General features: G+C 45.5%; 2 protein-coding genes and 1 long non-coding RNA gene across 9 annotated transcripts in view; 2 read left to right on the top strand and 1 right to left on the bottom strand.

The window, feature by feature from the left end:
* The window catches only part of ATXN2 (ataxin 2), a 198,073-nt gene extending 186,015 nt beyond the window's left edge, over nt 1-12,058 (top strand). For 3 of the 6 annotated variants that reach the window (XM_037816824.1, XM_037816819.1, XM_037816823.1), the window contains 5 exons: nt 1,885-1,938; nt 7,047-7,192; nt 7,880-8,107; nt 10,441-10,609; nt 11,440-12,058. In XM_037816824.1, coding sequence (XP_037672752.1) covers nt 1,885-1,938; nt 7,047-7,192; nt 7,880-8,107; nt 10,441-10,609; nt 11,440-11,468 — 626 coding nt within the window. In that variant the 3' untranslated portion in view covers nt 11,469-12,058. The remainder of the gene's footprint in view (nt 1-1,884; nt 1,939-7,046; nt 7,193-7,879; nt 8,108-10,440; nt 10,610-11,439) is intronic. The other 3 variants (XM_037816821.1, XM_037816820.1, XM_037816822.1) reach the window with 2 other exon arrangements.
* Nucleotides 12,059-13,463: 1,405 nt separating this feature from the next.
* Nucleotides 13,464-20,366, top strand: LOC119519257. Its single transcript, XR_005213997.1, has 3 exons — nt 13,464-16,676; nt 18,675-19,045; nt 19,750-20,366. It is a non-coding gene; the product is annotated as an uncharacterized LOC119519257 (long non-coding RNA).
* The window catches only part of SH2B3 (SH2B adaptor protein 3), a 32,960-nt gene continuing 25,941 nt past the window's right edge, over nt 14,874-21,892 (bottom strand). The window contains exons 3-8 of one of the 2 annotated variants that reach the window (XM_037816825.1): nt 17,129-17,230; nt 16,957-17,048; nt 16,779-16,876; nt 16,450-16,664; nt 16,189-16,360; nt 14,874-16,020 (exon numbers count right to left, since the gene is read on the bottom strand). In XM_037816825.1, the coding sequence (XP_037672753.1) occupies nt 15,725-16,020; nt 16,189-16,360; nt 16,450-16,664; nt 16,779-16,876; nt 16,957-17,048; nt 17,129-17,230 (975 nt within the window). In that variant the 3' untranslated portion in view covers nt 14,874-15,724. The remainder of the gene's footprint in view (nt 16,021-16,188; nt 16,361-16,449; nt 16,665-16,778; nt 16,877-16,956; nt 17,049-17,128; nt 17,231-21,892) is intronic. The other variant, XM_037816826.1, reaches the window with a different exon arrangement.

Raw genomic sequence — 21,892 nt, 5'->3', positions numbered from 1 at the left:
GCCCACCCTGAATGGTTGAGGCCACACCTCCATGGAAATACCTCATCAGTTATCACCTACAGTTGGGTGGGGTGCATTTCCATGCAAACAACCTAATCCAAACGTTCCAACTTAATCCCCACTAATATGTCTGCCCCACAAGATTGCATCAAAGAATATGTCTCTTTCTGGGGGACATAATACATTCAAACCAGCATAGCCTTGGACCCTGAAGTCCATTCAAATGTAGGTAAATGGGAAATATTGCAGAAAAACCCTGCATACAAACAATAACCCTGGACCTAATGTCCAGTGAACTCTGGAATGAACCAGTCATTCAAGCCAATTCTTTCATGCCAGGAAAAAGTTGCTTAACCAAATCTTGGTCTGCTTTCTTTTACACTAGCTGTATATCATTGAAGTCTGTTGATGGGACAGGCTAGGGCTAAAGCTATGGGCTTGACGTGATTGTTGCTGGTTTATCAAGGCTCTCTTTTGAGTATTTCAGATCCTAAAAAGAACAATAGGAAATGACTCATTTTGTTCTTTGCCCTCAAAAGGCATCTTTTAATCTGCTAAGAAAAATTCTTTGTTGAATCTTCAGTAATTTATTTAAATTATTACAGGTCTTTGGAGGCCCAAATATGTCCAATATAAATAAAATTTGTAAGAACATTCTTAAAAACTAGACAAAACTGTTGCATAGAAATGCTAATTTTATACTCAACTCCCTTGAACAACATAAAGTTTACATTTTCAAAGCAACAAAATGCTTCGAGTATGAATTAATGTTTATTTCATGCTGCTCTATTTAGGTTTTTAAAGCTTTTTATGCAGACAAAGGAATATGCTTTCAAATATTGGTGACAATTTTGTATCATCTTTTTTGTTCATCAGTTTTATAGCCATAGCAAGAATGCTTTGAGAATAGACTGCAAAAATGAAAGACTATTTTTAATTTTTGGTATATTTAATATAAGTATGCTAACAGATTACTGAGCAGTTAAATTATTAGAGTAGATGTGTGCATTCTAAATGATTGTTGACCTTGTAGTCTTTCAACATTGCCTCTGCCTCCTCCCTCCGAAGCAGTTACTTTGTTTCTCTAAAGTTTATTCTTCTGATTCATCTAATTTTGTTGTTATGATGGTGAGTTTCCCTTTCAAAAATAGTAATAATGACATTTTCTGTAGTAACTAGAGCTAGGAAGAGTTTGATCCAGAATCCATTTTGGTTTGTTTTTTTGGTAGTTTAATGCAGATAAATTAGAAAGTAGAGCAAGCAAAAAGAATTAAAATGCACCCATTATCCTTCCACCTGACAACCACCTGGTTAACAGTTTGGTGTATATGCTTCCAAGTGTACTTACACATGCACACACACACAGCCCCTGCATATGACATCTTTTCATACAAAATTATAATATACTCATGTTCTAATACTGTCTTTATGTTTCTAAAGTTTCAAATCCACTACCACATACCTAATAAGCCTCTTTCAGAAAAGTGACATTTCTGTGAATAATGTTTTACAAAATTAGTACTGAGTCATTCGAATAATAAAACTTGGTAAATATTGTTTTATTTTGGTACATTATTTAAGTCACAGTTGTTCAATGGAATGCCATGTTGGTCTTTTTTATTATATAATGATTTTATTCCTTTCATTTAAGCAAATCAGACGCGGAACTTGATTCCCCCAAAAGAAGAAAAGTATCTTTTGATTCAGCCCTATCTTGTTTAATTCTGTAGCAGTGTTTTAAAATGCTCATCATCTCTTGTAAAATAAGAAGAATGAATTATGCATGAATAGAGAAAGAAATGACTAAATATGTCAACCTTTCCAGAAAATTAGGAAAATGCACTCCTCAGAAGGCTAATTTACCTTTCTATTTCCCAAATTCAGCATGTCCCAAATTACCATACAACAAGGAGACAAGTCCTTCTTTCTACTTTGCCAGTGAGTTGGGTTTTTTATACTAATTTTAATTGTACAGTAAAACACTTTTTAAAGGATACATATTAAGGGAGTAGACCTGTTGGACAATATTTTCCTTGTGCCAGACAAAATCATTTAAAAATAATATATCTAAAAATAATTATGTTTTTAAAAAGGAAATAAAACCCAGCTTAAGAAAGCTGGAGTTAATAAAACATTGACTTGTTTCAAGAAATTAATTTTTGCATACCAAGCAAACTTGTGACTATTTTGGCAATGCCTGTTATTTTCCTTGTTAGGGAAACTTTTCCTCAACAGCTAATTTTGTTCATACCAAACCATCAGCTTTGTTTAAAAAACTTAAACCTTTGGTTTTCTTAGTATCCTGTTGAGAAGAAATTTATCCTTTCCAGGACTTTTCATGGAATTGAGTTGCTAAAGTACTAAAGGAGAAACATGTCTCCAAGTCCGTTTTTGAGTGACTGAAGGCTTAAAATATTCAGGTGACAGACACTCAGGATGTGCCTTGCGCCTAAGCTGGAGAGCAGGGTCTAAGAGGGCGGTGTCTGTCTGAGATTGTCGTTGGCAGCACTGGTGAAAAGGTAAATGGTTGCTCCTAGATAGAGAATTCTGGGCAGTGCTTTCTTTCAAAAATGAGCTTGCAAGGAGTGTTTCCTATATTTGTAGGGCAATTTTTAAATAAGGCTAATCATAGACTTTGGTTGGGTAGGGACGGTCCTAACTTGCAGAAATCCTTTAGAAATTTATGCTATTAATATGTTTCACTCCTTGTGAACTATTGTAATTCTAAGGGCTGTTAAGAGTAAAAATTTTGTGTTAAGGTCTACAGTTTGAATTAGTTTGCAGTGACTTCAAAGTCTGATTCTGTTAAATATTGCAGATTTAAAAATTTTGTCATTAGGTTTCCATTAATTGTGCCATGACTTGGTATCCAAAAATAAGTTGATAAAATAAGGTATATACAAATATTTATTTGGTGCTAGGAAATGTTAACAAATTTAATCCTTTAATAGATGCTCTTTAAAAAGGAGTCTTGCTGTATGTATATACTATTAAAGGGGAACTATGTATGTGAGTATAGTATGTAAAGGACAGTGTCAGTAACTTAATTTTATTATGTATTCAAATTGAGGTCTCAAATGCCGTTACCCTCACCATCTTACTGCCTCTGTTAATAATGTTAGAGTCAGTTTCATGATAAGTAGCTAAAAGGTCTTTAATCATCACATCTAAGTATTAACTGCTTTAGCAAAACTTCCCCTAAAAAGGGGCTATCAGTACTTTTTAAAAGAAACTAACAGTTGCCCCCACCCCACCCCATCCCCATCCCCCCACAGTCCCACACCCCAACCCTTGATAATTTAATTTGCTGCTTCATGCCTTCCCTGCCCCCTTGACACCTCCACCTCCCACCCCAAGTCTGGTCTAGTTGCCTTTAATTTCCCCTCTAAAGAATTTTCACTCTATTTCATATCCCTTTCTCTGAGTTTTCATTGGGTTGAAAAGTTGAAAGATTTTTGTTTGGATTCACTTTTAATTGCAGTGCTGGCAATCTTTCATGACTTGTACATCCATTCAAAATGGCAAAACCTAGTTAAAAATTAAACACAACCTTATGGGCTGAATTTGCTTCAGAAAGATAATGGCTTAGGAAACTATTTTTGGGATGTAGTTAGTGTTATAAGGATTTGACCTGGTATATTTAGAATTGTAAACATTTATATCAGGGAACACTGTGAGTGGGGAATGCCTGGACTGGTTTGGCTCTTGACTTCATTTCTTAAGACAGAAGCAATATTTCTTTGATTATCTTGACCTAATCCACAGGATCTGAAGGCTATTTAAATTTTGTAAGTAGAAGTTTAACTGATGACTTGCCACATCAGAATTTCAAAGAGAATTCAGTTTACTAACCATTCTGAAATCTTTAGCTAAAATGAGCCTGTATAACAAAAAGAAATAATACACTTAGCTCAGAATTTACTGCCTTCACTATCCACTTCTCCTTTACCCTGATTCTATTTTTTTCCTTTTACCTTCTTAGTTCCTTTCTCTTGTCTCTTCCATTCCAACTTTTTTTCCTCTTCAACCCTTCATTTTCCTCCTATCCCACCTTTCTTTGTCTCACTCTTAACTGGCCTTTCAAGACCCAAAGTATATTTTTGTTGTTACTAATGTTGAATTAAAATGTAAATTTCACATTTCCCCAATTAGCTATCCAAATTTTGTAGGGGAGGAGGGGACTTTTCTGAATAAGGTACTTGCTTTTGGATCTTCTTAGCTGGAAGATGAACAAAGGAAAATATTTCCAACTAAACTTCCTTAAATTTTATTTGTGGCTTATGAAGATTATATTGTATCTGCTTAATTTTTCTTATATCACAGTACCTTGTAGTTGACAGGTGTTTAGGTAGGGAGAGGATGGGGTTTTTTAAACAAAAGCATATGTAGATTGACTCAGCATGAGTTACTTAGAAGGTTTCTGCTATACATGCAAATTAAAGTATAGATTGGAATACTCTCTTTTACAACCTTTAAATATTGGTACTTAATTATCACAGATGCCTTTTTAAAATACATAGTAAAAAATCCATCATCTTTAATTTTTCTAATTGATGAATAACTTATAAGAATGTGAGCATAATTATTCTCTTTGCAATGGCCATGTTTTTATGTATAAAAACTGATAATATAGCACCCACCTAAAGTTTTTTTTTCTTTATTACTTTTCTAATACTCTTAGTACTTTGCTTAGAAGGTAATTAAGAGTAAAATTTAATATTTGTCAGTACAAAAATTTCTTGAAAAAATAAAGTTAAAAAAGAAAATTAGGAACTCAGATGTTTTATTCTCTGTCTTTATGAATCCCCATAAATAGAATTTGGAATTTCAGTATTGCTTTCCTTCCAAGGAATTGAGGATTGCTACAAATGAAACATTTGAGAAACTTTTAATTGGGGCAGGGGTGTGGTCACTGGCGATGATTTGAACATAAGGGACTATAAATGACTCAACAGCATTGCTTTCCAGTAGTACCTTCTGTGAAGATGGTGTGGTCTATAAAATGTGCTGTCCGGTACGTTAGCCACCAGCTATATGTGGCTGCCAAACACTTGAAATGTGTCCAGTGCTACTGAGCAACTAAATTTGTAATTTTATGTAATTTTATTGTTTTTAAATTTAAATGGCCATATGTGGCTAGTGGCTGCTGTATTAGCATCACTGTAGATAAATTTTATTCTTGTTTCAGACATTTAAAATTTTAATCATTTATTTAGAAATAACCTTTTAAGATGGGTATAAAATTTTTACAAGAACAGTCAAGTCAGGTTCAAAATTAAACATTTATGTCAAGTGTTACCCCCTTTATAAAACTAGGTCAGTGCCTAGATGATTTATGAGAGCTGAAAGTACACTTAATGGGTGTGGTGATGAAGGATGGCACTTAAATCAAACAAGTGAGTTAGAAGAAAGACTGCTTCCGTAGACTTATGGGGCTCTGAAGCACAAGAAGACAGCACATTGCTTTTCCAGGCACCAGAAAACAGTAACTGACCCTTCTTAAAAACACCCAGAGAATACGTCTGTTTTCCTTGTTAACATGTTCTGGCATATGTTAACTCTCATAGTCAGTCAGGAAGTTCTTCCCAATGTATGAACAAAACTGCTTTTTAAATCTAACTGGGAATTAAGGAATATTAATGCCAGCTGCAGTGTTGACCATGGATGCACAGGTGTTTCCAGCACTGGCTGTTTCCCTTGCCCTCCCCTCTTTCACATTTGCACTTGGTACAAAGTGCAGTTGGAGCCAAGTATGATGGCCCTTAACCCTATGCTGTCAAGCCTTACTGCAGTGCTTTGTGAGCTTTATCCTCTGCTTAACATTTACCTGGAACAACCCAGAGTCACCTATGATAGTGATTCTCAGCAGCCTTGCCTATTAGACACTGGTACCTGATCCTAAAGCAGTGCTCGCTTCTCCCATATAAGTTCCCCATATGTCTGTATTTGCTAACATATTTGAAGAATGTGAGGAACTATTTTGGAATTGTGTCTGTGTATGGGCTCAGTTTCTAAGAGATTTTAGGATCAATTTCTTGAGTGTAGTTGGGGAGTGGGAGTCATTTATTGATGCAGATGTGGCTTGAGAGTACTGTCCTCAGCTCATTGCCACATTGTGACTGGATTTGTATCCATGTTTTATCAGAGTCACTGGGAGGAATTTACACATCTCATTGTGATTTTGATTCTCCAGTTACTGTTTTCGGTGACATGGGCAAATGAATTTGTATCCAGTCTCCCTGTTTTGTAACATGGCATGGCCCATACAGAGATTCACAAACAATTGGCTTTGGGTTTTTATCTTCAGTGAACAAATTTTCACTGAAACTGGCCTCATCATGTTTTGTTTGAAATTACTCTATCTAGTAAAATCCCTTCAATAGGGCTGGGGTGCTCTGAAGGGAGTTCTTTTTTCTACATAGCATAGGCGAATTTTATCTAGTAGGTTCTATAAAGCAAAGGTGAAATGAAGTGACAGAATGGCTTCTATGATAGGCTGAAAGAGATTGTGGTCATTTGGCCCTGAAGATAGAGCCCTAACCTCAACATATACCAGTGGAGACAACCTTACATAAACCCTTTTCCCAGCCCCAGGAGAAGTCTGTGCCCAAGGGATACTGTGCCAGCTCCAGGGCAGTAGCATGGTGAGGTTAGCCAGATGATGGCCTTGAGCTAAAATGTGAGGGAGAGAAAGAATGTGTGTGCACGTGTGTAATTGTTTCTGCCTGTGCCTTTAAGTTGTCTTTTCAGGAAAATCTAGTGACTCTTTTAAGAGTAAATTCAAACTAATTAGCTTTTATAATATAATGTATTCAGTTATATTATCACGTGAATCAAATGCTAGTCTGATTGTTAAATAATAACTTGACACTCCCCCCCCCCCCCAAGAAAATGGATGGTTTAAATGGAGTCACATAGAGAGAGATCAGAAATGGCATTTAGTTAGACACTAACCATGAAAGCTCAGTTGATGAGACAGGAACAGTTAAGAGGAGCAATTAAGATGATCACATGCCAGTTTTACACTCTTTTCTCTTCCACTTCAGTTTCCACTGGCTCCCTTGCTCAGCAGTATGCGCACCCTAATGCTACCCTGCACCCACACACTCCACATCCTCAGCCTTCAGCTACCCCCACCGGACAGCAGCAAAGCCAACATGGCGGAAGTCACCCAGCTCCCAGTCCTGTCCAGGTAAGGAGAGATCAAGAGGCTTCCACAGAATCACTCCCTCATTTTATTTCCCAAATGTTTTCTTAAGTGCTAAAGGTGCTAGGTACCACATGATTAGAACACATAGCCACCTTAGATAGACTGCTTACAGTTCAGGCACCTGTGACCCCCTGGGGATTTTAATCATATTAAGATACATAATGAGAATGCTGTGATTGGGTAAGATCTTGAAACCATATCAATATTGAAAAATCTAATTTAACATAAAGTAAGACATTTATTTGGGACTTAACTTTTCTTGTATTTCATTTCTAATGTTTAAGTGATGAGTTTTTTTCCTATTAGCATCTTTAATCATGTTCTAACTGAGGCAGTTAAGGATCTCTTTGGCATCTGTTAATTTCCTGGGGGCAGTAAAGAGCCTCGTTTTCCCTGTACTTGGTTGAGGGCCTGTAACTATCAGGCTGAGAATCAGGCTCTGCACCACCCCAGAAAGGAATGTTTCTGGGCGAGAGGCTCCCGCACCCACCCACCCCTTTCCTCAGCTCTGCTCTTACTACCTTTTCCTTCTCTTATTTTTCCAGGGCCCCTCATCTCAGACAGGCCTAGATGGAGCCTGTTTTCATGTGCAAAGCTCAGCTTTGTGTGTAACCATGAACTACTTTTCGTTAAAGAAGCTTTTCTCAATTCTTTCCCATCACTTTGCAGCACCATCAGCACCAGGCCGCCCAGGCTCTCCATCTGGCCAGTCCACAGCAGCAGTCAGCCATTTACCATGCGGGGCTCGCACCAACCCCACCGTCCATGACACCTGCTTCCAATACGCAGTCGCCACAGAATACTTTCCCAACAGCACAACAGACCGTCTTTACGATCCATCCTTCTCACGTTCAGACGGCATACACCAATCCACCCCACATGGCCCACGTACCTCAGGTAAACCAGCTTTAGCCAGCTTTCTGTGAAGACCAAGTAGAACATGAAGGTTAACAGATAAGCAGCAAAAAGCCAGATAAAAACCCTGTGTGTGGTGCCATTTGCCTGTCTCTCTTTCCCTGCTCAAATACATGTGACCTGGCCCTAAATGAATGTTTGTGTGGTTTTGTAATGGAATCAGTGGAGTTGCTGATTGGTTAGCCCTTTACCATTTCCCATTTGAGACCTTAAAAGTATCTTGGACTCTGGAATGCAACCTAGTCCTTCTTTCCCTTCTGTGTCTGCTTTGCTTTGTTTATATAGTTTCATTGCTATATATATACACAAATATATTTACTTATATTCACACACATATATAATCACCCCATCCATATATAATCACTCTCACATTCTCCCTCTCTTCCTCTTCCTCTCCCTCTCCTTCTCCCTCTTTCTCTCTCTCTCACACACACTGTCTCACACACACACACACACACACGCCACACACCACACACCACACACGAAAGCCTGGCAGGGAGGGTAGGTCTTCACAAATTCTCAGCTCTCTGAGGTGACTACCCTGGGCCTGACAGTCTGAATATTAGTTACATGAGTGCTAGGCAAGTCTCTCCACTGGTTTTTCCTGGCTATTCATACATCTGCTTTAACCATATATTGTACTTCTCGAAAGGGCTTGGCCTTGTACGTTGGTGCAGTGTAACTAGAAGCTGGGAGCACCCAGGTGGTCCCATATTTCTTAAAGAGCAGCCCTGAAGCACTTTGGAGCTCACCTCCAGTGTAAGCTTCTAAAGGTTGAAAGGTATGTGTGCCACCTCAGTGGTTGCTTTCTGCATCAGCTGCTGAAAAGGGTCTAATGCAATCCAGGGTCAAGTTGGATTGTCTTCATGAGGAGGAGCTGCACTGAAGTTGGGCTCTAACAGTGTCCTTGAGACTCTCCCTGGGGCTGCTAGGGATGATTTGGCTGTATTCGATGTTTCTTCTTGCTGCTTTAATAACAAGTTCTCTTAGGTAGGGTCTAAGCTAGACCCACCTTACTGAATTCCATTCTATGTCAAATAGTGTGCCAGTGAGGTTCTGGCGTGGTGTGTCGTCAGAGATGTGACTCAATTGGATCTAACTCTCAGAAGGCTACCTTGTAACTGAAGGTCCACAGCTCTGGGAAGCTTGGGCGTCCTTACCCTGCAGAGTTTAGGTTCTGTGGTGTAGCACACTGCAGTTGATGATTTGCTTTTGATGGTGGGGTGGGGAGCTGGTTTGGTCAGGTGTAGGCCAGCATGGTTTGAATCAGGAGCTTCATGAGAACTGGGGTCCTGCAGATGTCTAGCAGAGGCTGGTGGCTAAGTAGGTATGTGAATGTACATGTAAGTTGCGGTTCCTAAAACCTCACTTTTTTGTGTTTTTGTGCTGAAAAGGCAAAAAAGGTTAACACTTGTAGGGAAGTCCAAATATGCCATGGGTCCATTTGAATATGTGAGAGAGAGAGTTACAAACAGCATTTCATTCAAGGCTTAGCGTGGTCTTGAACAGTGCACACTATGGGAAGCAGGAAATGAGGGCTCTTCCTGACCCTGCAGACTAAAGCACCCTTTCAACTTGATGGTGAGACCGCGTGGGGTTCGTGATCACTCGGTACAGAGACACAGGGCCTGCCTAGATGATTTTAAATTACCCTTCCCCATCTCACTGGAGCCATTAATTGCAACCCCCCCCCCCCCCATCAGCATGTCCTCTGACAGAGTAAAGGGGACCTGAGAGGCTCTTCTCTTTCTGCCCCAACTCCTCTGTCATTGAGGTGTGCTGGTGAGCAGGCAAGAAGCAGAGTGGGGAGCAGCAAGCTAGGAGGCTAGGAGGAGTCTAAGTAATCCATAAAACAGGATTGACAGTCCCTGCTTTTATAATGTAATAACCTGCTTTCCTGTTTGAAAGAGATATTATCTGTAAAACTTAAGGTACCACATGGAAGCCAGATTCTGCATCATCATTGCATCTTGCCCTGTATTCAGTTGAGAAAGCTGCCTTTGGATCAGGGGTTTGCTCTTCAAGAAGACCTCACCCCAGTGATCAGAAATACTGAAGATTAGGACATGGCAGCCCTGGCCTTCCCCCAGGCTCACTTGGTGCCTGCTCCCTCAACCTTGCAGGATTTACCAGAGCTTGAAGCATGTCTGTCGGTCAGTTGATGATCCACTAGGGAATGTCCCCAGAGAAGAAAAGGCCCTGAGGGTCTGCCATTGCCATTTCCTGAGAGCCCCAGTCCAGTGAAAGGAACGTAGTTGACGTGTTGTGTAAGCCGGAGATGTTGCCTGTATGCGTAAAAGAGCTCTCTGTTTCAGGCTCATGTACAGTCAGGAATGGTTCCTTCTCATCCAACTGCCCATGCGCCAATGATGCTAATGACGACACAGCCACCCGGCGGTCCCCAGGCCGCCCTCGCTCAAAGTGCACTACAGCCCATTCCAGTCTCGACAACAGCGCATTTCCCCTATATGACGCACCCTTCAGGTGAGGCGTGTGTGTGCAGGGGCCGCCGGGGCACCCCAAAGCATTCTGCTGGCACAGGTCAAATGGCAGGCAGGGCCAGTGCTTCAAGCCCCACATTTGAGAACCAGCAAGACCCATCAGAGTGTGCACAGTAGGGACTGTGATGATCAGCGCAGCGTCAGGGCCTGAGGCTTCTGGGAGCCGAGTCTGTGTGTGTTCTGAAGGTATACAGGATTTGGCTTGATGAAAAGCTGCAGCAGCATTCTTTGTAGCTGATGCATGTCTAGGACTCAGTTGGCCTTCCTTGTCATGATGGGCTAGACAGGGCAGTGTTTTCCTTCCTGAGTCCCAACAGTCTGACACGTGGGGGGTTATTACCATGGCAGAGTTTGATTGTAGCTTTGGAGACTACTACTGATGAGCAAGTGCTGTGTATGGATTGGTTCTGAGTGTAGCATTAGTGCCAGTCTATGACCTGGCAGGGAGAGAATGCCCTGCAATTGTGCTCTAATCCTCGATGGCTGCCAGGGCATCATTTCAGTCTGACCTTTTACTCTGAAAGCAGTACTGGTGCTTGGCTAGTATTTGGGGAGGGGGTACGTTAAAGCCTTTATTCTACCCCATGAGCAACAAGTCTTCTGGGAGTTTTATCTGAAATGGTTTTACGTCTGACTGGTTTGTTTCTACCCACCATACCCCTTCCCCCTTGGTGCAGATGGGAGGGGGGAGTGAACTTTTTGAGTCTTGTTCAGATAGCCAAGGATAGTTTATAGTCATGTGCTGCAGAGACAGTAGGCTGATGTGTGGTGTTGCCAGTTTTCTGTTTAAATATTCACTTTTCTTTTTTACAGTACAAGCCCACCACCAGCAGCAGTTGTAAAGCTGCCCTGGAGGAACCGAAAGGCCAAATTCCCTCCTCCCTTCTACTGCTTCTACCAACTGGAAGCACAGAAAACTAGAATTTCATTTATTTTGTTTTTGAAATATATATGTTGATTTCTTGTAACATCCAATAGGAATGCTAACAGTTCACCTTGCAGTGAAGATATTTGGACCGAGTAGAGGCATTTAGGAACTTGTGGGCTGTTCCGTAATTCCAAACGCTGTTTCAGAGTCCCGCAAGTACCCCAGCTCTGCTTGCTGAAACTGGAAGTTATTTATTTTTTAATGACCCTTGAAAGTCACGAACACATCAGCTAGCAAAAGAAGTAACAAGAGTGATTCTTGCTGCTATTACTGCTTAAAAAAAAAAAAATCAAGACTTGGAACGCCCTTTTACTAAACTTGACAAAGGTTCAGCAAATTCTTACCGTCAAACTGACGGATTATTATTTATAAATCAAGTTTGATGAGGTGATCACTGTCTACAGTGGTTCAACTTTTAAGTTAAGGGACAAACTTTTACTTTGTAGATAATATAAAATAAAAAAGTAAAAAAAATTAAAAAATAAAAAAAGTTTTAAAAACTGATAATCAGTTAGTGTCTGTTTGTATAAGCTGCTTCTGTTGGAGGATACTTAATGTCAAGCCAGGAGGGCAGTGTGAATGTGTTTTCTTAATATCCTGGAAGGTAGTTGTCAAATGATTTTTCTTCTTCACCTTTAGTTCTGTTTCAAGGTGTATCTAGAAAAAGACGAGACTGAGATATTCTGTTTGGTGGATTAGAGGTCTGCTTCAGGAGGAGGAAGGCTGGCCAGAGTTGGGCAGCACTGAAATTCTGCATCCTCAGGCTGACGCTGATTCTGTAAGCTTCCTTTTTAATATCTGCTGAACCAAAATGGGTGGTGGTAGTCTAACCGTTGTCCCAATTCAGGCGTTTGTCTGTTACACCAGTAGAGGGCAGGAGACACCCTTTTTTTTTTTTTTTAAACTGCAACAACAACAGAAAAAAAATCCAGAGGCAGAAAGACTGAAAAGATGCAGAGATATACAAAGCAGCTTATTGATGTAGACCCATAAACATTTGTTAATGTCCCTAAAATGTGGAAGGACAATAAAAGGAAAAGCAAATATTTGAGCAGGGTAAGGATTTCAGAGCCTTTAAAGATATTGTGGCAACAAGTTTAAGAGTCTGAAACATTTTTTAATTCACATATAGCAACTTGTACATTATAGCAAAATTTGCATTATTCAAGAATAAGTTACTTGTACAGTACATAAACAATACATAAAAATTTGCAAAATATCTTCTGCCTATAACAAGATGACTCCACTTTCTGTGATACTGTCATTCATTACAATGTGCTGCTTATTCCAGCCTAACACTGGGTGTCAGGTGTGTCCTTGTTAAGAGGCAGTGGATAATACACTACCAAGTACTCTGTGCTGTGGGAGCATGTTAGAGCTAACATGACATTTGCAATGAGACTTAGCCCTGAATAAAAGCAAGAAGAAATTTCAGAGTTCAAGGCCTTGACTTTAAGTTAAGAACCTGTTGTGTAAAAATAGTGTTCTCTGGCCCAAGATTTTAATGATTGCTATTCCTTTTTTCTGCACGGTCCAGAAATGATCAAAGGCAGAAGAATTTATACCAGATAAAGCCATATGGATTGCTGGTCTAATTTCAAGGCAGGTTGGTTGACTTAATTCTTTGGTGCTGGTGACTTAGTTTTTAAAAGTTCAATAAAGTCAGATGAAGGAAAGTGATGGTGCTGGGAGCTGTCAAGCTATACTTGGTTTCTGTAATTAGAGATAACTGGAGGGAACATGATGTTTACTGTCTGATTTGGTGCTCAGAGTCTTGGCTGTCGGTGGAGGTTGCTGGTTTGGGCCCACAGCACCAGCAGTGGTGGCATCAGGACTATAGGGCGGGTGGTGTGTGCTGTGGCTGTGGTGGGCTGGCTGTAGCCAGCAGGGGGGTGCCTGCAAGGGCGGGGGGAGGGGGGAGGCTGATGGCACCCCTTCGTCCAGCCAGACCTACTCTAACAGAAAGAGGTGTCGGCTTGGTGTCACTTCTTCCTGGGGCCACGAGGGGACTTTATCCATGTACTTGAATGTCCAGGTAATTAGGATGTGTTTAGAAAGGAAAAATTTTTTTTTTTTTCTTTTTTCTGAACATTGTAGACTGAAGCAGTCTGGGGGTGAGTGACTTCCCAGAGCTGCTAATCTGCTGTACCTGGTTTGCCTCTTGGCACCATGAGAGATGTGTGTTGACTGACAGGCTGCTGAGAACCGAGTGCCCCAGTTTGAGGATGTCATATCCCATTTCTTTACTTCTGGCTGGAGGGAGTGGTCTGGTTCATTTATCAACTCAGCCCCTTTCCTGTGCAGAAAGGAGAAAAATCTCCACCAGGGATTTTTCAGCATTGCCTTTCTATGATGAGCTCTCTTTTAAAAGAGAAATCAAAAATGTTGCTTAAACTCCTTTCCTTTGGTTCTTTCTTTTCTTAGCATTACATTACTTATGTAGAGCCCTGCTGGACGTGTAGGAAATAAAGGAAAGCCAGCTTAGAAATGTACTGCAAACCTGGATCGGGTTTGGATCTGCTTTATAGTCTACAAAATCACCCAGGATTGTTGGTTTTAAAGGTGGTGAAAAGGTGGTTGCTTGCTCCTCACACACACATCCCTGTTCCCCAACCCCTCCTCCCTCCTCCAAAATGCACTGCAAGTAAAAGTCTGACTCTTGAAGTACAGAGAATGGTTAGAGGGAACAGAGCAGACCCTCAACCCCAAGAAGGCAATCAGTACTGCTGGTTTTAGGCTGAGGTTTAATTTCAGCCTCTGATAGATGTGTCTGTAATGTTAAGCTGTCCTCAACTCCCGGTTTCCTAGAAGCCACTTCAGCGAGCTTGGCTGCTGCTGTGAATGGCTCTGCTGGCAGCCTCTACCCTGTCACTGCCACTGTTGTTTCTGAGCCTCCAGGCTAAAGCTCTGGGAGGAGCTGGCCAGCCTGCTCCTGCCGCCCGGTGAGTTGCATCACTTGTGAAAGGCAAGTATAGATGGGGATTGAATTTCAGGCTTTCCCTGGGTGTTGGAGATCGTGTGCCTGTGTGTATATGCACACCCATTCTTCATCAAACACCCATCAACGAAGCAGTCACCAGCTGGAACAGAACATTTATTGTGGGCTGTTAAAAGGGTTTCTCATTAGCTATGGCACCAAATTCCTAGCTTCCATTTTGGCTCAAGAACGAGCCTAAAACCCACATGTGATAATGTAATTCATTAAAAGCTTGCGGGGCACTGAGCCAGCCCTGTTGGTGAAGGAGTTACTAGAAAGGGACCAGGAGTCCTTTTTCCCTCCCCCATTCCCCAATTAATTTAACTCTCACCATAAAGCTGCTATAAACCAGAATCCAGTTTTTTATTCATAAGGCACCAGAGTAGAACTATTCCTTGCCACCCTCCTATTTCAGCAGTTGAATTTCCTGGAAGGGTGACAGGCTTCACTTCTCTACATTTAGGAAGGACAGTGGCTGCTCCTCAGCAGGAGACTGTCCTGAGGTTGAAATTGACAAGGAAGCCAGGCATCTTGGCTTGGACCGTGAACTAGTCAAAAGGTTTGCATAGCTGTCTCTGACTACAAACATCGCATGAGTATTAGTTGGAACAGTGCAATGAAGTAAGCAACAGTTTAGTTTTGAAGCCTGAATGCTTTAAAACAGTTATCTGAGGTAAAATGTTCAAAATTGATTTTGAGAGCTTCATCCTAAAGCTGAGAGTGGAAGGATCAGGTGTGGTCGTCCGTGGCCTTGTGAGGCTGAGCTGCCACACAGACTGCAGCCGCAGTGGGAAAACCATGGCAGACTCCAGGGCTGTTAGTGTTTTGGGCTTCCTGATGCCCTCCCTCCTACCCACCCACCCAATGTCAGTGATAACAAGTTTCCACTGCAAAACTCTTGCCCTCCACCCACCTGCTCCTCTCAGAATGGGGGACTGGTCTATGGCCCCAGGGCAGAAGCCAGTAGCATCCGTGAATAAGGACTACATCTGTAAACAGTCAGGAGAAAGCCTTACAGGAGGTGGACAGAACTTACAGGAGGCCCTTCAACAGGCCTAATAGAAGGGTCACGTCCAAACTGGAGTGAACAGTTAACAGTGTCCCTTAAATCTCTCTCTGGAAGGAAGGAAAGATAGTTACATTCACAGGTTCCTATCTCTGTGACACTGAGGCCTTGGACTCCTCACCGCCTCTCAGAGGGGTGTATATTGGTTATCTATGGCCCGCAGTCGGCTCCCGGAAGATGAGTCCAGTTCGTAGTCTGAATCCCGGGCCCGACTCTCGGACTCCAGCTCCAGGTGCTGCAGGCTGCTGGCCAGTTCCTCAGGTGAAGGCACCAGGTGGAAGATCTGCTCTGGGGACGAGGAGCTGCCTGGGAGACCCTCTGGGCTGAGCCCCCGAGGACAGCCAGCAGCGCTAAAGTGGGGAAGGCCCAGCTCTGAATCCCAGCGAGAGAGGGAGAAGGGGAACAGGACAGTGTTGCAGGAACCTGGGAACAAGTGACCGAGAGAGAGCACACTGAGTCTTGACGGGTAAGTTTTCTGACAAGACCACAAAATGAGATCTCTTTGCCCCTGGGCCTACAGTCAGCTCTCCCCCACTGCCCTGTCTTCCTGTGCAGTCCACCCCTCTTTATCGATGGGCTTTAGGGTCACACCTGGTGGCTGGGAGACGACCACCACGTAGCTGGACAGCCGAACATCACAGGCAGCACCGCACTCGAGCGGGATGGGCGAGCGCTGGAAGTGGTGCAGCATGTCCTCCACTGAGGGGAAGTGCAGGTGCTGCACTCGGCACTGGCCCCGCTCGGTCAGGGACAGGCGCAGGTGCTGTGGGCGGGAGATGCTTGGCTTGGGGACTGTCCTCCGAGGGCCTTGCAGAACTTCTCAGGGGGCAGCCTCCCCGCCTTGTCCCTTACCTTAGCTATGCCCTGGAAGTTGAATGTGAGCACATACTCGCCACGCCGTGTCTCACTTTGCCGTACCAGGAACACTCCATGAGCATCAGGGCCCTGCAGCTGAACCAGCTGAGCTGCCTTCACTCGGGAAATGGGGCCGTGGAACCAGGGGTAGCAGGACAGGAAGTGCTCGGTTTTCTGACAGGCTGGGTCCAGCAACCCCCCAGGAGAAGCACCTGGTAGAGAAGGTAAGTGATAGCCACGTGGGGTTCCTTTTGAGACCCACATTGCCATCTGTGTTCTGGACTGAGGCTGGATTCCCACAGGCCTTGAGGCCTGGCTCCACTCACCTTGATTAAGGGAATCTGTGCTTCCCCTTGGGGAGTTGGATATGCCAGACTCTAGGGTTGAAGGGCTGTGCATCTCGGGGTCTGTGCTCTCTGGCCTGCTAGAGGAGAGGCTGGGATTAAGGCTCTGGGCAGGAGGGTCAGGGACAGCAGTAAAAGCTGTGCCAGGGTGGGACCTCACCCTTGGCCTGTGCACTCCCGGAGCTCAGCCATCCATGAATTCAGCTGCTGCTCATCTCCCACCTCAAAGATGATGTCTGTCCGGTCCTTCACCTGGCAGGGAAGAAGGGTGTAGCTGTGTGGTCTGAGGCATGTGTATCCCGCACCCCAGAGGTGGAAGCCCTGTTACTTACCTTAAGCACAAAGGTGTAGAGGTTGTCAGGCATCTCAAGGCGTGTACACTGCCGGACTTCTTGGATGTTGGAGCAGGTTGTTTGTAGCTTGGGCTTTGAACTCTATTATAGACCAAAAGGGGGCACTCAAGGCTTGTCCCTGGTGGCTCTTCTCCCAACCCTGGGCCCTCTGGTTCTTCCACTGTCTTTTTAAGGCCCAGCTTCCAGAGGGAGCGTTCACCAACTCCAAGCACCCCAGGCCTGGAGTAAGGCCTGGCACTGAGATCCCTGGGGGCCCACTCTTCCACCCCTTCACCTGCCCCTGCAGCTACGCCAGCATGGCATGTTTGCTGACATGCATTTCTCTTCCCACTGGTGGAGAAAAGAGCTCCCACCCAGGTGACCCAGGCTGCTGCCGTCACCACACCAGGGTCAGAGAAGGGACCTGAGGGTCTCCAACCCCAACTGTTCCCCACTGTGGTGCTGAGAGGCTCATGCCCAGGGATTCAGGCCTCTGTTACGCCTTCAGCCTCCCTCCCTCATTAGCAACCACTCAGCTCCCCACTAGTACAGGATTCCCCTTCTGGCCTAACAGCAACACTACCAAGTAGGTACTATCACATCTTAAAGAGAAGAAACTCAAACCCTGGAGGCAAAATCACTTGATTGAGGAAGGGGCACAGTCAGATTTTGAATCGCTATCCAGAGCCTCCAGCCTAGAACCTCAAATCTCGACATCTACCTAATTTCTCCTTCAAGTCTTGAGAACAAGAAAGGGTAGGTTTGTGTAGGGCAGGGTTGGCAGAGTGCCTCGGCCCAGGCTCTGGGGCCTTTCCCAGTATGCCCAAAGGGGCAGGGCCTGGCAAGGCTGGCTCAAGTCACAGCCAGCCAGAAAAACATGTAAAACCTCAGCCCCACCCACCAAGCCTTGGGCCAGGAATCTCCCAAGACATCCAACACACAGGGGCTTCACAGCCGGTAGGAAATGGCCACCTTACCCCTCTGCCAGCAAGAACTGGCTAGACAGGGGGCTGACACTGCAGAGGCCTCCTCCCTGGGAGCCAGAGGCCCCAGAGCACCCTGTGACCCAGGAGCCCATTTCTCCTGGGTGGGAGTTTCCTCAGCAGGGAAGCCATCCCTGCACTGCCTCCTATTCCTTCTACTTCCTCTTGTGATTTAAAAAAAAACAAAAAACTTGGAGATCAAGTCATTTGATTGAGGAAGGGGATCAATGGCTCTCCCAGCATAGGCCAAGAGAGGGAAGGAGCCAGAGATGAGGTGGGGAATGACCAGAGGAGACCCAACAGGTCCAGCAGCTCTTTCCCAAGGGCCAGGACACAGCCAGGTGCACCTGGAAAATACCACCACCCCTAACCAGTCCACGCAGGGTGGGGGTCCTGTGGAGGACTGGAAACAGACCCAAAAGCATGTTCCTGGCACCACTGGCTTTGGGGGATCCTCTGCCTAGAAGGGCCCATCATGGTCTGCATTTACAAAAGTTGGTATGAGAGTCTGTCCCCAAAACCACACGCTTAACCTTGCTCTGGGGCCCCTGGGGTCTTCCCAGAGCCTCCAGCCCTGTCCTCATCAGCTGGGCCCAGCAGGTCCCTGGGTGCAACCAGCACCTCCAGTTGCTGACCATTACCACGGGTTGACTGCATCATCTCACTGCATGCGACGTGAGGGAACGCAGCTCAGACAAGTTTTCAACTACTAAGTTCCCACCCGAGTGACCATTACCAGCCAGGGCATGTTCACCTTCAGGATCCTCTTACTACCACTACCAGACCCCCCTTTCTCTGCCTGGGAGCGAATGAGATGTGGGGAGCACACCCTGCTGGAGGCCGTGCCATGGGGCGAGGGCACTGGCCCTAAAGGGCACCACAGTGTGGGGATCAGGACCTGTGCTCAAGAGCCTGTTTCCTGTCTTCTACATGGGTAAGGTACAAAAGGCGACTTTCTTCTCACTGCTTGTCCTGTGTTGCCTGGCCCCCACCCTCCCTGCCAGCTCCAGGCCCTTGGGATCACTGGGAGGAAGTCAGCCAGGAGGGGGACAGGCCTTGCCTCCCTTTCAGTTCCCCTCTCAGCCCTGGCCCCAGTGTTCATGCTGAGATTACCCAGCAGAGCTGCTGGTTTCACTCCTCACTGTGGGGCCCTCCATGCCAGCTCCCTCCCTCCCCCTCTCCATGCAGAGGCGGCCACAGCTGACAAACTGCTGACCTGGCAGGCAGTGGGGAAGAGAGGATTTCCCCTTTCTCAGGGCTGGAAGCCCTCCTCACCACAGCCAACCATGGGGCACACAGATAGTGGTAAAAGTTGGCCCTGCTTCATTTGCCTGCTGTCTGAGCACATTACAGGGATTCTCCCCTTCTCCCTCACAGCAGCCTGGAGTGAGTGGTGCCCCCAGTCAGCCTATTTCTCTAGGGGCAGAGCCAGGACTTGACCTAGAACTGCCAGGGACCAAAGCCAATGTGTCTAACCACTGTGCTGCCTGATATAGGGGTGTCCTTGGGCCTATCCTTGAGGGGAGGAAACAGAGGCTCTGGCCAGGGTGATGGGACAAGTGAGAGCATGGGGCTCTGTCGCTGGCTCTGGGAACCTGGGGGCCCCCTCACATTCCCACTATCCGACCTACACTGCAGGTCAAGCCAGGACAGCAGGTAGCTGAGCTCTGGAGCCACCTTAGAGTCACACTGTCCTTAGGCCAAACCATTCCAGGTATTTGTGAAGGGGCAAGAGAATGATGTCTCCCACCACAGTGTGCATGTAGTGTCCCAGCGGTGGGGCTTGCATTTCTAGATTTTTAGGGCTCACTTTACCAGTCTAGGGTCCAGGGCTCAGTCCTGCTCCGCCTCTCCTTATGTACCTTGGACAGGAGGCTCAGCCCTCCATGCCTTAGTTTTGTCATCTGTAACATAGAGGTATTTTACAGGTCCTTTCTTCACAGGACTGGTATGATGACTGTGTGTGCTGACAAACAACTACTGTTAAATTTCCAGGCTCGGATCTGGGGCCGGCCACAGTGGGTAAACCCAGCCTGTGTCCACTGCAGTATTACAGCTTCCTCTCCAAGCGGCCCAGAAGCTGGGCATACGCGAGCGCTCTCTCAACCTTACACACATCGTCCCCTTTGTAACACATTCCTTTACCATCCTGTAATGAAATGCACATGGAATATGATCTCTCTACCTACATATCCAAACTATGTAAGATAAAGGGAAAATAAAGGCATGCAACCTGTATTAAAACAATGTAGTCAATGTGTAAACGCTACGGCATGACCATCAAGAGAACACAAACAACCTGAAGGACCCAAGGGGTGGGGGCCTTCCGTGGGCCTTAAGGATTTGCCAGGCCAGGGATGACCCTTCCAGAGTCTTCCACGGCACTGGGCCCCCTACTCTGCCATAGCCCCTGACAATCTTGAATGGGGGCTGGCCAGGCCCTCACTGAGTTCCAAGTGCTGATGTCCCAGCAGCAAGCAAGATAAACATGGTCACTGAACATAAGGTACACGTCCATTCTAGTGAGAGAGACAGGTTCCCAGCCTGTAACCAGGCACCCAAAGTGAAGGATGCAGCAGGGGCTGTGACAGGTGGGTGAGGGTGGTGAGGTGGTAAAGGACCACAGGGGGAGTCCACGCTCTAACCTAGGCTCTACAGAGGGCAAGGGTAAGAGTTTTCCAGGAGTAGGTGCAGCACTTGCAACACCCCTGAGCGGGGCTAGCACACAGGCCCAGCTGAGAGCATGATGGTATTCCAGGCTCCCGCTGGGACACCGGTGAGCAGCATGCAGCGAGTGAGTGGTCACCGCAGGCCCTAGAAACCACCATGGGGCCTCGGGGTTGTGGGGAGGGGAGGTGTCCAAGCGGCAGCTGGAAGTACAGACCACAAGCTCCAGGGAGCTCACTTTCTGTACCTCTGGCAGAAGCAGGCCTGGCAGTTGGCTGGACCTGACTCCTATCACCACCCCATGCCCAACCTCCCCAGAAAAGGAAGATGATCTTTGTGGGGCCTAAGGGAAGACGACAGCATCCAATTCGCACCAAAGGGCCTGGCAGGGAGGGCCCCGAGCTGTGGGGGCCTTCACATGGAGTTCCAACCATGTACTGTGCCCCGGCCCCATCAACAGAGGGTCTTCATCCAGTGACAGCTGCCAGGGGAAGAGATCTCCCCAATCCAGCAATCTCCCTAAGGGTCCTTCTGTCCCAGGGCTTCTGGCCCCACCCTCTACTGCTAACAGCAGTAGCAGGACAGAGGGACAGAGCACCGCTGCCACCCCACAGTCCCCCACCACTGGCCAGAGGTCAAGAGCCATGCCACGCGCCACGCCACGCCTCTGCCACAGCACCTGTGCCCTCGCAGCAGTATCTTGGCAGGCGAGCTCTCGCCCCACCACTCACGCCTCTCAGATCTGGGGCCTCATGCTAACCTGAGCCCCTGTCTCCTCTTCTGGAACCTGGGGGCAGTAGCAGCCTAGATCCCAGAAACATTGCTGCCTAGAGGAAGGGACAGACAGATCCAGCAGCATCATGGAAAATGCTTGCTCAAGTCCTACTCATTGGTATCAAAAAGCGAATCTAAAAAGAAGAAAAAACACATTCCAAGAAATGTTTAGTAAGGTTGCAGGGATACGAAAGAAGGTCAGAAAGAAAACAACACTTAAAACTCCAACCACAGTCATGCTTGCCACACATTTCGCTCTGAGCTTCCTACCAGCCAGTGAAAGAGGGACCGCGGGGTGGCTCTTGTCTCCTGGGCCTGCCACCTCTCAAAGAATGGCTAC

Source organism: Choloepus didactylus, chromosome 23 (assembly GCF_015220235.1).
Source record: "Choloepus didactylus isolate mChoDid1 chromosome 23, mChoDid1.pri, whole genome shotgun sequence".
NCBI classification, from domain to species: domain Eukaryota; kingdom Metazoa; phylum Chordata; class Mammalia; order Pilosa; family Megalonychidae; genus Choloepus; species Choloepus didactylus.
Note: the sequence above shows the minus strand (reverse complement) of the source record. Positions and strands in the feature narration are given on the sequence as shown.